The sequence below is a fragment of the Pogona vitticeps genome, chromosome 4, assembly GCF_051106095.1.
Source record: "Pogona vitticeps strain Pit_001003342236 chromosome 4, PviZW2.1, whole genome shotgun sequence".
NCBI lineage: Eukaryota > Metazoa > Chordata > Lepidosauria > Squamata > Agamidae > Pogona > Pogona vitticeps.
This window is the reverse complement of record NC_135786.1, coordinates 88166120-88181114: the sequence shown is the minus strand read 5'-3', so window position 1 is coordinate 88181114 and position 14995 is coordinate 88166120. Positions and strand designations below refer to the sequence as shown.

The window sequence follows — 14995 nt, the reverse complement described above, 5'->3', positions numbered from 1 at the left end:
AAACTAATCAAGGGTGGTTCTGGCAGATAATTACATTTTAAAGTACCTAAGGTAAATTCTAGGATGCCTTTGTTTTTACAGAAGTTCCATGTTCTGGAGCTTTATGAATCCTTTCCACCATTAAATGGATGGGTCCCTCCCCACCCAGGCTCTCTGAAAGTGTCTTATGTTTTAGGAAACCTTAAAATGGATGGGGAAGGTATGGCCTGTCAGATGTTACTGGTCTGCAACTCCTAGCATCCTTGGCAGCATCAGCTAAGGCTGGGGGTTGCAGTCTGGCAACATCTGGCGGACCATATTTTCCTTTCCTCTGCCCGTAACTTGCTATCACTCCTATGAATAAATTATACAATGTGTGATCCACATTTCTGCTCTCTTGTGGCATACAGTTGCACATTAGTTGGGACTATTAAGAGGAGTTATCTTTCAGTACCTTATAATTCATTAAAGAAAAGCGTTAACTCACCAAGTAAAAATGTTAGCCTGTCTCCTATTAAATGTAATGGCACTGAAGCAAAGATTCCCATGGTCATTGGCAAGCCGCTCATGAAAGCCTCTCTTGCCAGGAGAGTAAAAATCACAGTTTTGGCACTTTTTAGCATTCATTGGAAGGAAGGAGAAGGCATGAAAATACCAGTAACTTTCATTTGCCGCACACACTCCAGTAGTAATCAGCATTGTCACAGCCAACTTCATTGATTATTTAACACAGAGGGAGCAGCCCTGCACAGCCCTGTTTTGGATCTGGGTCTCATTCTTTACAAGTGGTTAATGCATTGGAAGTCCATTTCTGCAAATGGATTAACCTTGCTGGATTGATCTAATGACCTGGTATTCAGCCTGTCTGAAATCAACAGGGACGTACCATTTTGATTAGACTTGCATGAAGGAGTAGTGTTCAAAATTAATTGAATCACTATTATGTCCTGAGAAGGCATCCAAAAATCACTGTTACTCCCCCGCCAACAGCTCAGTTCATACATTAGGCGAGGTGTTTCTTTCGGGGTCCCAAAGAGAACCATGGGATCATACTCACCGTTTCATTCATGCTTTTCTGTTTTGTTAGGAGCTTAACGCCTTGTGATGACCTTCTCTTTTTCACATCTGGGAAGATATGTGACTAAAGTGATGTTTAGCCTTTGTTGATCAAAAATTGTTCGGGCAGGGTTGTCAACAGAGTGTGAAAAACAGGTTGTTCCATTTAGTATTTCAAAGAGCCTAATGTTCAGTTTATGCAAAGGAAGGTTTTCCTCATGTGGTATTAATCAGCAGTTTTGGACTTTGGTGTTTTACTTGCTAAACTTGCTTCACTTGGAGGCCCAGCACTGTACCCAGGCCTGGGTGTCCCTGAATGTCCAAGGGCAGGGCCTTTTTAGTGGTGTGCCCAGATTTTGATCCTCTCCAGATAAGCTTCATTTCTTTAAAAAACAAAAACCCTATTAAATCATTAAGGAAATTATTGGAACTTCAATCACACTAGTTTCCACACCTCCATTTTTGCACTGAACACAGAAACACAGTTCTCTGAAGGGAGGGGGGATGGGATTCCTGAGCAGCCTCTCCACAACCTTGGATAACTCCAACTCAGCAATGGAGCGTGTGTGGCTAGCTTGCTTTCCTTGGTGCCTTGTAGGAGGTACCGCAAGGTCCTTTTAACACCTGAATGCGGCTTATGTTAAAATGTTTGCCGAGATAGCAGGAAACGTTGATTTCTGTTTTTTTCTGTTCTTAGGATGATGCATTTTATTCCTTGTGGGTTTTTTTAAAATATATTTTGCTTTAGTGGCTTGAATATTTCAGTTAGACAGAATTATTTCTAAGATGATGTTGATGATTGCATGGTTTTGTTTTAATTAAAGTATGTCGGACTTGATACATATTATAGAGATAGGCAGGATAAAAATAAAATGGACAATGCATAGCTTAGGGAATTAAAATAATGCGTCATATTGGCTTTTTCCTCCGGAAAAAATGATCCATGGTTGACTTCAAGAATATTCTAACTTGTATACTCTATGATACTTACCTATGTAATACTTTATTCTCCATTTTTCTTAGGGTATTCCAGGCCCACATGGGAACCCAGGACTTCCAGGGCTGCCTGGCCCAAAGGTAAGGAAACTTAAACGTAACACTGCTGTATGAATCATGGGGTCTATTTACACGTGTCTATTTGAAATTATGAAGACTGGATTGCTCTGAGTTTAATGTTAACATTAATAGATCATTTATTTGGTTTATAAAACATTTATTTAGTTTATAAATGAAGCCCTAACTATAAATAGTTCTTGCTCCATGTAATTTAGTAAACTGGAGTCATGCTTGAGTAGAAGCAGACAGTGCTGCAGAGGGGGGAAAAACATTGCCAATTGAGTTAAATTTTCATTTTGAATGTTTTTTACTCCACTTGGTAATGGTGACTTTTCACAAACAAGTCAGAATTGTTTCAGAGGACAAGGTTTCCTGAAGTGGTCATTTAACCTTATTTCTCCAGGTTTGATTTTTAAAAAGAGTACTCAAAGAAAACATTTGTGCACTGGATTAAGGACTGTCTTTCAGTGTCATTCTCCATGCTTGGCAGTGGCTTTTAAAAAGGTAAAATAAAGGTTTCATGAATTAAGGCCTAGCAGGCAAACTCAAACCCAAATAGCACAAGCTACTTAAATAGCTTTAGACAGATCTGTGCAGTGGTGGAATGCCTTCAACTCATATTTAGTTATAACAATTTGATAGATATGTTAGGGGGAAAAAACAACCCCAGCCTTGATTTGTTCTAGTGTGATTCTTCATGGCAGGAATCTGACCTTTAGTGACAGGTGTTAAAAAGCCCTCCGGGCCATGAAAATATATCAAATACGGCTTGCGCAGTTTGACATTGTAAAACAAAGTAGCCCATGACTGTTGGATCCCTCTTACTGTAATTAGTATTTGATGTTTTTAGAAAAGTGAAGCTGAATATGTCAAGGTCTATTTGCAATATGTAGATTTCATGATAGTGTTGAAAAACAGGCAGATCAATTAATTGCCATTACAAGCTCCCCACTAGACACATTCTTCCTTCCTTCCTTTTTTTAAAACAGGGATCACTGAACATTTTTACCTTTTACCCCCCCCAAAAAAATTTATATACGCCAACATTACCCCCTTGATTTGAAAGGAAGGAAATCGTACATTATTTGAATTCAAAATCTTATTGAATCTATTCAAAATTACTTTGAAAGCTTCAACTTACTTGAAAACTTCAGATTTTGGAGAAACGATGTTGCTTCATCTTGGATATGAGAGCATCAATATTGGGGCTCTTCTCATCCTCATTACCCCCAGGATTTTCATTTTTACCCTATTTGGGGTAATTTACCCCTGTTCCCTGACCACTGTTTTAAAAGAATACAGACAATATTCCACCTTGAAAACTTGTCTTTTTTAAAAGACAAGTTTTCAAGGTGGAATATTGTCTGTATGGCACCCACCGTTTTAGTCTTTGCTGGTTTAGATGGGCTAGGAGTACTTTCTGATTTTAAAGTATCTGGTTTTCACTATATGTGCTTTTGTATTAGTAATGAGAGCAAGCATCTTTTATAACTGTTTTTATCTCTTTTTTTAAATGGATGTGCAAAGTGTTAAGGAAACTGAATGACTACTGAATTTCTTGTATTTTGAGATAGCTAAAACCTGCTTTTGGACTCAGTAGCTACTAATTTATACGTCAAACTAACCATGGCAGAAAAGGCAATTGCCTAGTGGATTGTGCAAATAATCTTTTTAGAAAAACAACCTGGAGATTATTGGGACCTTAGCATAAACTGCTAAAGTTCCATGGGTGTTAGAGATTGTTGATCCTCAGAAACATGCCTTGGATTAATTCTGAAATTTTCCAGGTTTTTGCAACTCTAAATTGGAAGGGAAATTGGCAGATTTTCTGAAACAAATCTGAGAGATTAGGAAAAAGTATCCTTGCCCATCTCCTTGCAGCAGTATCCCTGATGAAGTAAATTGTCCCATTAGATCATCCACTCTCATTTGGGACCATATGGCCCCCTGGGGGCCCCCAAGCACATTTGACGGGGGCCACATACTGGAAGCACACACTTTATAAGGTTTGTTATGTAGTTTATACAATCCTGATTCAGCCTATATTTCTTTCATATTGTGTTTATGGGCATGGCCAAAATAAGGTTGAGAATGGTTACATAAGATCAATGCTATTTCATAGGGCCATATATGCACTACCCCAGCCTTCTTATATCCCTAACCACTTTTAAAAGCTCTTTGATATATGAAGTCCCCTTGTGTTCTCTAAAGGATTTGGGGGCAATTTTGCTATGTTTTGATGGCTCTTCAGCACCTTGGGACCCCTTTACCCCCCCAGAGTTGTAATTTTTTAAAATATTTTTGGCCACTAAAAGGCACAAAGGTGCTTTTTCAGTTAAAAAAAACATTTTAAGCATATTTGTGGTTGACAAAAAAAAACATATCAGCCTTTGACATACATATCCACTTTCTTGGAATTGATGATGATGATGATGATGATGATGATGATGATGATGATGATGATGATGATGATGATGACAGATGGTCTTGGGAAAGAGAAGATGATATTTGTCAGTGGTGGCATATATCTAAGTATCAGAGACATGCCGTTATTCTAATTATGCCTTCTATATTCTGGCCCAAATGAGTGAAACTATGTGTGACATAACATCAGATCGATAATGTTATTGTACCTATACAGAATGAAGCCATTTCATGTGTCTTGCAAGTTTCAAGAGAAACATAATCTATACAGTGGTGCCTTGCTAGACGTTTACCCCGCTTGACGACAAAATCGCTTTACGATGCTTTTTTGCAGTCGCAAAACGATGTTTATATGGGGTTTTTTCACTTGACGATGAATAGTTCCCTGCTTGGGGAACCGTTTCTTCACTAGACGATGATTAGAAACAGCTGATTGGTGGGTCGCAAAATGGCTCCCCGCTGTTTTCAGGACCGATTCTTCGCTTTACAGGCATCGCAAAATGGCCGCCCCATGGAGGATCTTCCCTGCACAATCAGGTATTTCCCCCATTGGAACGCATTGACCGGTTTTCAATGCATTTCAATTTGTGTGTGTGTGTGGTTTGTTTTTTCTTGACGACAATTTTGCTGTACAGCGATTTTGCTGGAACGGATTATCGTCATCAAGCGGGGCACCACTGTACTTTGCATATAGAGTTCTACATGGTCCCAGAGCTTATAAACAGCTACCCTGCGTATATCCTTCAGCCTGTAGGTATATCCTGCCAGTCATAGGCAGTGTGTGCATCAGTTAGACACATCTCTGTGTGTTAATCCTGAGGCTTAACATTGGAATATATAAATAGTAGAGTTTTCCTGTACATATGTATTAAGCAAGTATGCCTTGCCCTTGTAGTACATTTCTCAAAGCTGCCAAAGCTTCATTGTGGTCTCACACAATGATCACACAAATGGGTTTGTGCCTGCATAGAGCCAGTTTCTAGCCCCATTATCGCTTACAGTAATTAATTAAAGAAAATAAAAGTTACACATTAACAGTCTGTTTTGCAATTCAACAACAGCTAAATGTACAATTATAAAAATAAGGGCAATTCTTAACTGATGGATTGTACAATGTAATCATTGTGCTCTGCTGAGTCACTAATGAAACCTGTAAGTTATTAAAATGTTTCTAAGTTAAAATGTCAGGCTTATATGGGAGCACAGAAAACCATTTTATTCTGAGCCAGACTATTGTACCATTTAAGGCAGCTTTCCAGGGTTTCAGATGAGATTCCTAATATAGCCCTATTTGGAGATTCTTTGTACTCCAGGTGGTAACTTATCCAAATAGTAACTATGCCTGGCCTTGCTTAGTTTCTGAAATCAGGCAAGAGTGTGTTCAGGGCAATGTAGAAGTTTTCCAGTGACTTTAAATTATCAGTGATTGTGATGGTTAGTAGGCCACACCTAGGCCACACCATTGGGACAAGAAATCAAACCTTGTCTGTTTCGGTTCACTTGCTGTCCAAAACTGAAATCCAGATTGGCACTCTGCCTGTTTTACAAATCCAAAGCAAATAAATATATATCTGTTGTTGTTGTTGTTTAGTCATGAAGTTGTGTCCAACTCTTTGTGACCCCAAGGACCAGAGCACAGAAGGCCCTCCTGTCTTCCACTGCCTCGGAGCTGGGTCAAAGTCATGTTGGTAGCTTCAATGACACTGCCCACCCACCTCATCCTCTGTCGTCCCCTTCTCCTCTTGCCTTTACACTTTCCCAACATCAGGGTATTTTCCAGGGAGTCTTCTCTTCTCATGAGATGGCCAAAGTATTGGAACCTCAGATTCAGGATCTGTCCTTCCAGTGAACACTCAGGGTTGATTTCCTTCAGAATGGATAGGTTTGTTCTCTTTGCAGTCCAGGGAACTCTCTAGAGTCCCCTCCAGCACCACAATTCAAAGGCATCAATTCTTCGTCAGTCAGCCTTCTTTATGGTCCAGCTCTCACTTCCGTACATCACTACTGGAAAAACCATAGCTTTGACTATGCGGACCTATGTCAGCAAGGTGATGTCTCTGCTTTTTAAGATGCTGTCTAGGTTTGTCATCGCTTTCCGCCCAAGAAGCAGGTGTCTTTTGATTTCGTGGCTGCTGTCCCCATCTGCAGGGATCATGAAGCCCAAGAAAGTAAAATCTGTCACTGCCTCCATATCTTCCCTGTCTGCTTGCCAGGAGGTGATGGGACCAGTGGCCATGATCTTAGTTTTTTCGATGTTGAACTTCAGATCATTTTTTTGCTCGCCTTTCACCCTCATTAAGAGGTTCTTTAATTCCTCCTCACTTTCTGCCATCTGAGTGGAATCATCTATATATCTGAGGTTGTTGATATTTCTTCCAGCAATCTTAATTCCGGTTTGGCATTCCTCCAGTCCAGCTTTTCACATGATGTATTCTGCATATAAGTTACATAAGCAGGGAGACAATATAGAGCCTTGTCGTACTCTTTTCCCAATTTTGAACCAATCAGTTGTTCCATATCCAGTTCTAACTGTTGCTTCCTGTCTCACGTATAGATTTCTCAGGAGATAGAGAAGGTGGTCAGGCACTCCCATTTCTTTAAGAACTTGCCATAGTTTGCTGTGGTCCAAACAGTGAAAGGCTTTTGCATAGTCAATGAAGCAAACGTAGATGTTTTTCTGGAACTCTCTGGCTTTCTCCATAATCCAGCGCATGTTAGCAATTTGGTCTCTAGTTCCTCTGCCCCTTCGAAATCCAGCTTGTACTTCTGGGAGTTCTCGGTCCAGCGAACTCGGTTCTACAAATCCAAAGCAAATAAATTTATTTCAGTACCTCTGAATAACTCTATCCAGTTCTCTGAGGGAGAGAGAACATTGTCTCCAGTGTCTAATAGTCTCCAGCTGTGAGTGAACAAAACCTGGCAACTGGGGCTCCATACAGTGTTCAGCTACAGATGTTTGGTCAATTGGGACAGGTGCTTAGTTGCAGGGTTGGCTTCCCTGGTCTCCCCAGGATGAAGAATTTTCTACCAAGGAGACTACAGTACCTGCTGCTAAAGGGCCTTCAGTTTGTGTTGCTCCTGTGGAATGTGCAGGGGCCTCACCTTACCCTCTGATCAGCGCTGGACCATCCTAAGTGATGGACTTGAGCTTCAGGGTGCTGTTTGTTTGGGGTCTGCAAGACCTGACAGTTCATCCCTGACATCAAGCCCTCAAACTTTTGGTTTGTCCTCCCTGGAGGACTTTTCTGACAGAGCCATGACAGACACCTGCTACCTTTCATGTCCAAAACTTAGCAAGTAAAGACACAAACAAAGAGAGCAAGTGAATGAATGACAGAAAGACGGGGTGTGTGGGAGAGGAAGAAAGAGAGAAGATACATAATTAGAAAGGAAAGAGATTTTCTTGTTGTTACTAGAAATGCACTAGTAAAGATAGAACCGTTTCCATCCTCATTTAGGCTTGGTTCTGGGGCTGAAAGGGTATTTGGTTGCCCTGAGAGATCATGTCTGTTGTGAGAAAAACAGGCTTTTTATACCAAGATATCTTGGTGGACCCGTTCTACACACTGGGAGTGGATGGGAGGGATGAGATACAGCAGTATGGTGGTTCTGCTCCTGTCTGCAAGTTTGGTTTCAGAAGATACAAAGGCAGGGATTGCTATTCAGTTTTGTGGTACTTATACTACAATGTTTCCCAAGATTATTTCTTATTATACACATCTGCTAATTAGGTGATACACAGATACCCTCAATAGGCTCATGCAACCAAGTTCTGTTTCTTCTAGCTATCTGAACTAATGTTTGAATTCAATAAGGGACTAGGTGAGAGCCAATACAATAAAGCTGAATCATCCATCCCTGTGGATAGCTCTTTTTAAGATTTGCATAGATTTGATATGTAGGCTGTTCTAGGCAGCATCACACTTACCTTTGCAAAGTTGATGCATATCTTACAAGTTCTCTTGGATTTGGCTTTGATACTTGAGTATCAGGTAACCTTGATGGGTTACCTGATGTTTGTTTTTTTAAAAAAACTTCAGCTCGTTCACCAGCTGCTGCTGTTCCTAGACAGGGACAATCTCAACATTATCCCTGACCACTATCTGGTTACCTGCACATTTTGGCTATCTGCTAGTTGTCTGAAGAAGTGAATTGTAAAGCATGAAAGCACATCCAGAAACAAATATCTTAGGGTGAGAAAGTAGAGAATGTGTGGATCTGTTTGTTTTAGTTGCTACAACTTTGTAGTCATTTTGAAGCACAGGTTCTGTCCTCTTTCTGCATCAGTTTGTTTTATTTTATTTTTTGCTCATGGTATATTTTAAGAGAAATGTGTAGAAATATACTATATTTTGCATGTATTCTTCCTAATAATGCACTTTTGTATGCATTTCATCTAATGTACTGTATTTCTGTTGTGTTTTGTTTTTTTGGGCGATTTTATCTAAAGTGTGGAAGGGATTGTCACTCTTGAATTGGCCTTCTCAGCCACATGAGACGCTGTTCCAAGGCCTCTATTCAGAGCACATCACCATAGTCTCCTGAGACTGAAGGATGTCTACCTGTGTATCTAAAGTTCACATGTTGTGTACATCCTTTGACTAGAGAACTGCATTTAACTGCATTTAACTATATATATTGATGTCTTTCCTACATGCTTCATTTTTTCACCACAGGGCCCTAAAGGTGATCCAGGATTCTCTCCAGGACAATCAAAACGTGGAGAAAAGGTAATGATTTGAGAACCAAATGATTTACAAAGATGTTGACCAGCTTTGCCGCTATTCTTATTTATACCAGTGTCTCATAAAGCTTTTACCTCTTCTTAAATGTTTTTAATATAAAATTCTAATGAAGTTTTATAGGTGAGGGAAGTTGTGATTTGGGCACTTATAGATATGTTAAATAACACAACAAAATAGAATCGAAAGCAGATTTGCAAGTACCATTTGGCCTGAAGCTTTTTCCGGAGCTGGTAAGGCTGAGTAATACTAAAAGCTGTTTCCAAGGAGGACACTGGATTTACTTGTGTTTGTTTGCAGAGGTAAATCGCTAGCATTACTCTAAGAAGAGAGGGACCACAGATCACTAGTAGAGCACATATTTTAATGTTTTTAGCAATCTTTTTTAATGGTGTAACCTGCCTTGGATCCTTTTTATGGAGAAAGACAGAGTAGAACACATTTTAAATAAATAAATAAATAAATACATAAATTTGTCAGATGCCAGATTCATTGGCATCTTCAGTGAAAAGGAGCAGGTAGAGGGAAGGGCAATGCCTTGGCCTGGTTGAGATCCAAGACAACAGCTGCCAGTTAGAATAGGCAGTGCTGGGCTAGAGATATAAACAGTGCAGTCCAGTGCTGGCAGAGGAGAGAAAGGCATTAGTAGGTTATAGAGTTTATATCATTTTAGATTCCTTCATATGGCTGAGTCCCAGTGTGGAACTCTTTGTGTGGTATAGGCACTGTTACATTATAATGGGAAAACTGATTGTGCCTGGCATCAGCACCTACCTATATCCCAGTTGTCAAGCACCATTAGATAAAGGTGTCATGTACAAATACTGGGATCTTCAACATTGTTGTGGCTTCTTCTCCCTCTTGATGAATATCATGGTGGAAAGCAAGCGTAGTTCACACAGGATAATGCTTTGTGCCAGGCATGAATGGCTTGTGGACTGAGGACTCAGGATCTCTCCCTTCACAACTTGAAGGATAGGTGTCACCTTCCCTTTCACTCCGCCTCTAAGCAGCCAAGGGTATGTAGTAAGACTGTTTCTTCATCTCCCCCACTGCTGTTTTCTCAGATGTTCAACAGTTCTCAGGGTTCAAGCACATGCTGTAAGTTTTTCCCCTTACCTGCTACCTAATATGTTCACTGGAGACAAGAATGGGTGTTGGACTTCAAAGTCTGTTGCATGCAAAGAGTGTGCTCTGCTGGGGAATAGTATTTCCTGCCTTGTTTAACAGAGAGAATGCTGATTATTTATAATAGCCACAGTCATGTACTTGTGTGGCCTGGGTTTGTGTGAATTAAATTGTCTTGAGTGCTTGGAGATCAAGGGTCAGATGCCAGATTCATTGACTTCTGAGAAGACATGGTTGCCTTATTATGCTTTCCATCCAGAGATTAGGAAAAAATACTTTTTTGGCTTTGTGAATCCCATAGTCTACTGCTCAGCATAACTAGCTTCTAGTCATATGCATTTTTTATTTTATTCTTTCCCAGTATTATAATTGGCTACCATGATTATTGCATATTGAATTTACAGGGAGATATGGGGCTGATTGGCTTACCTGGGTTTTCAGGCATCAGGGGTGAAAAGGTAAGAATTTATTTTATCTATTTTTAACTTTCACATATACTACTGTACTGATACCTACAAATATAATTTGATGCTTATGTGCACAGAGTTCCAGAATGTGGGAAGAGCTTTTTCTATCAAGCTTGTTCCTTTACATTGTGGTTTCTCTGATGCAGTTAATTTGGGCACCCTAAACCCTTCCAAGGACAAAATTACATGGAAAGATGTTTTTATAATTTGCAGTCATCTGGAAGTTCTCAGCTATTCCCAAAGTCCCTGTTTCCTATGGTAAAAACATGCTACTACAAATGCAGAGAAGCAGAATCAGGAAATGCCAGTCAAAGATTAGGTTACACACAGTAAGGTAAAGGTTCCCCTTGACAATTTGTCCAGTTGTGTCCGACTTTAGACAGCGGTGCTCATCTCCCTTTCCAAACCCATAGAGCTAGCTTTTGTCCACAGACAATCCTCCATGGTCACATGGCCAGCGTGACTAGACACGGAACGCCGTTTACCTTCCCACCGAGGTGGTACCTATTTATCTACTCCCATTTTTGCATGCTTTCGAACCACTAGGTTGGCGGGAGCTGGGACAAGCAACGGGGGCTCACTCCGTTGCGTGGATTTGATCTTGCGACTGCAGGTCTTCTGACCTTGCAGCACAGAGGCTTCTGCGGTTTAACCGCAGCACCACATAGTTGTCCCACAGTATTTAAATATTTTTGTGATCCATGGAAATACCTTTCACAGAACACAAGAAACAAGTTATTGACGTAATACCTGGAATCTAATAGCAAACTGCAACTAGAGTAGGCCCATTGAATCAATTGAACTTATAGAGGAGTTGATCCACCAAATTCCTGCTGATTCAGTGGGCCTGCTTTAGTTGCTGATTACCACTGGATTTCAGCCAATATTTAGGACTAGCCTAAGTCAGTTCAGTGGGACTACAAAGAGTGCTCTGCTTTTTGGTTTGCATTGTACCCAATGCTGTCCTAGTCATTTTGGCAGCTGAGGCAGAAAATCCTAAAAACACCTCTTATTCAAAATATAAATGTAAAAGACAATACATTTGAAAGTAACAATGGTTGTTTCTCTCTACCTAATGATGTTTCCAGTCCAATTGTTTTTATTCATTTGGTCATTGAATCGGAGAGTATTTCGTGTCTCAGACTGTAATTGAATTCTCCCATGGTGCGTTGGCAATGTCAGTTTAATATCAGGAGACTAAAGAAATAAAATGTGCAATGAAAACAGCTAAAAATTAAAGTATGAGAGGTGACTGGAAAATAGAACAAAGTTATTCATTTAAAAAATACACTGTGTCATAGAAATGCATTCTTATCCTTAGGTTAGGAAAAGTCTAATTAAAACCTGATGACGACCAAAACCTTGCTGAAAATGCCATTTGTCAACTGTTCAGCGAACTATTAGTCTGAGTTACTTTTAAAATATATATATATAAATAAAAACGATTTCTAAATCGTAAGAGATTGCCCTCATCAGCAAAAATGTGCAGTTATATCACCCAATTAATTTGAAACCTTTCAAATGACATTCATCAAATCACAAGGTAGGTGTACATCATCTGTGCTAATATGCTGTTGATCTGCAGGTCCAAGTGTCAGAGTAATGCAGTTACATACAAGATTGGTTGCTGAACACCATGCTGGTTTATGAATGTAGTCAATCCCACTTTGCAGGTCACCATGCACAAGCAGTCTTGCTGGTGCCAAACCATTGGAAGGATTACAGCTCCTAGCAATGCTAGCTGAGGTATCCAAGGAGTTAAAAAAACACACACACACACAAATGTAACTTTCTCCATCTATTGTCATTTGAATATTAGTTCACCCTAAAGTGTACTGCATGTGCAAGGGAATCGTGCAAACAATTATATATGCATTTCTATTTGTTGATGAAATTTTTTGTTGATCTGCTGAAGTGTGTGTGAATAAATACCAGCATTAGGGATGCTTCTAACATTCTTTTTAATCTTGACCAACAAAACTTTTGCAAATAATTAGTCTAGTTTCCTATGGTTTGAGTTACACTAAACTGTGGAATTAATTTATGCTTAGTGCAGTTAATATGTTTACAAGGTTTTGTATGTAATGATAATTGATTTGGTCATATTTTCTTGTACATGTTCTTTTCCTAACTTACAACAGTACTGTAATTTGCTTAAAGGATGTAGCAAATAAACATTGAAATTGTCTTGATGATTTGTGTGAGAGATGAACTGTCTTAATTGAAGCTAAACCATGTTGCTGCTATGCTAACACATAGACCATAGTATATAAATCCTGTTGCCTTAAGTCAGTATATCTTCACACACACAAAAATGAGAAAAATAAAAGCAGAAAGATGACTTCAGTCTAGATGTTAAGATCCAGAGAGCTACTTTTCCTTTTTCATGTGAACGGGAGGTTGTGGGATCTCCTTTCCCACAGCAGTTTTTCTGCCAACATCCAGACAGTCATGAGGGTCCATGGAGGGAGACACTTCAGAGAGAATTTCTTGTGGGCTGGAGGTTTGTAGCTGAATCCTTATGCATATAGGGAATGCATGCATATAGGCTTCTTTGGATCCTGGCCTATTAAGTGCTGCTTTGCTCATGCCAGATGTTAAGTCTGGATTTCAGAAAAATGTATGGCTGATTTAAATGAAAGAAGCATCTAATTAAATTCCACAAGAGTCTTTAGAGGCCACAGTTTATTGAGAGAATGGAGAGTGTTGCTCATTACTGTTACATCCACAATCTATTCTGGATAGAATATGAATAACCGGGACCATGAACAACATGAAATAGGCTTTTTATGCAAACCTCTGCACATTGTAAAAGTGTACAGCTCATATGTGTGAATGTTTTTATGTGAAATAATATTTTTTGTATTGTTTAGAATTCCTCTTAAAGCTTTTATGTTTTTAGAAAAATTACATAAAACAAGCAGTCTTGCAAAGTAGCTTAAACAATAGCTCCCATATTCTGTGTTCAATTCAGGTTTCACACCTTATGGGTTTGGTTACCTTGGTAAATACTCTGCTGGGAAAGGTACAGCAGAGTCTCTTCAATGCCACCCAACCAGTAACTAAAGAGAGGAGACACAATATACTACAGGTTTCAGAAGGGACCACAACTTTATTTAACTATGTAACTCCCCAAACCTGTGGTAGGGTCTAAGGTAATGCATGAACCATGACTAAGTACAGTACCTTGACTAAGGACCAACCTCTTCTCCTTTGCCCCTGGGGGCCTGCGTACCTTGCTAGCTTTGTCTCAGGAGGCCAATTTGGGGAGAAAACCTTGTATCTGATTCTGTCCCAAATCGCAGGATTTAAGGCTGTTGTAGACCGAGGCTGTTTCAGAGGGCTGTACCAGCCTGTGTCCCTGAATCTTATGATTTGTGCTACTCAATCAGGGCCTCCAGTTGTCTGACAGTGCCCTGTGAAAGCCACCTCCACTACCCTCTCCCTGCACTGTTTGCCAAATTGTGACCTATTTAACATGGCAACGCCCCGATCTGCCTCTTATGCCTTGTAGGAATCAGAATGGGACAAACAAAAATTGCCCTTTTCTTTCAGTACGCCAATGAGGAATCCAGGCACAACATTCTTATCTAGCCTACAAAGGGACTAGAAACCTCACTCTGACCTGCAGGGCAGGGGTGCCAACTGGCATCAGTGAGGAAAAGACCAGCATTGCAGGGGGGCAAGCCTCTTCAGGCCTCTGTCCCCAACATTATCACATACATCATGAGGCAGACACATTGAGCAGCGTATCCTGCCTCCATTACTGGAGCAGAGGAATTCTCCCCCTCTTCCAGCTGCCGAGCAGTGAGAGTACAGAAGACGAATTCTTTTGGACTTCTAGACAGTTTTTAATTCCGTCAACAAATGATATTTTTCTGGGCCGCCTCTGGGACCAGAATTTGATGGCACTATTCTGTAATCTGCAGTCCTGGTTGATGCTTATCTGTTTACCCGTAGGGTTGCTCAGAGCTATGCCTTTCCCCTGTGCAATTTAACATTTAAACACAACCACTGGTAGAGTGTGGAGTTCGGTACTGTTAGTATGCTGATGACACTGAAATCCATTTCCCCTTTTCATCTAAAATTCAGGAAGCTGTTACGGAACTTAAATAAGTGTCTGATTGAAGCTTAATCCAGAGA

General features: G+C 40.1%; 1 protein-coding gene across 2 annotated transcripts in view; it reads left to right on the top strand.

Annotated features, from left to right (window-relative positions):
* COL24A1 (collagen type XXIV alpha 1 chain) overlaps nucleotides 1–14995 on the top strand; it is a 245139-nt gene that overhangs the window by 42969 nt on the left and 187175 nt on the right. For both annotated transcript variants that reach the window (XM_020795023.3, XM_072997896.2), the window contains exons 5-7: nucleotides 2059–2112; nucleotides 9192–9245; nucleotides 10790–10843. In XM_020795023.3, coding sequence (XP_020650682.3) covers nucleotides 2059–2112; nucleotides 9192–9245; nucleotides 10790–10843 — 162 coding nt within the window. The remainder of the gene's footprint in view (nucleotides 1–2058; nucleotides 2113–9191; nucleotides 9246–10789; nucleotides 10844–14995) is intronic.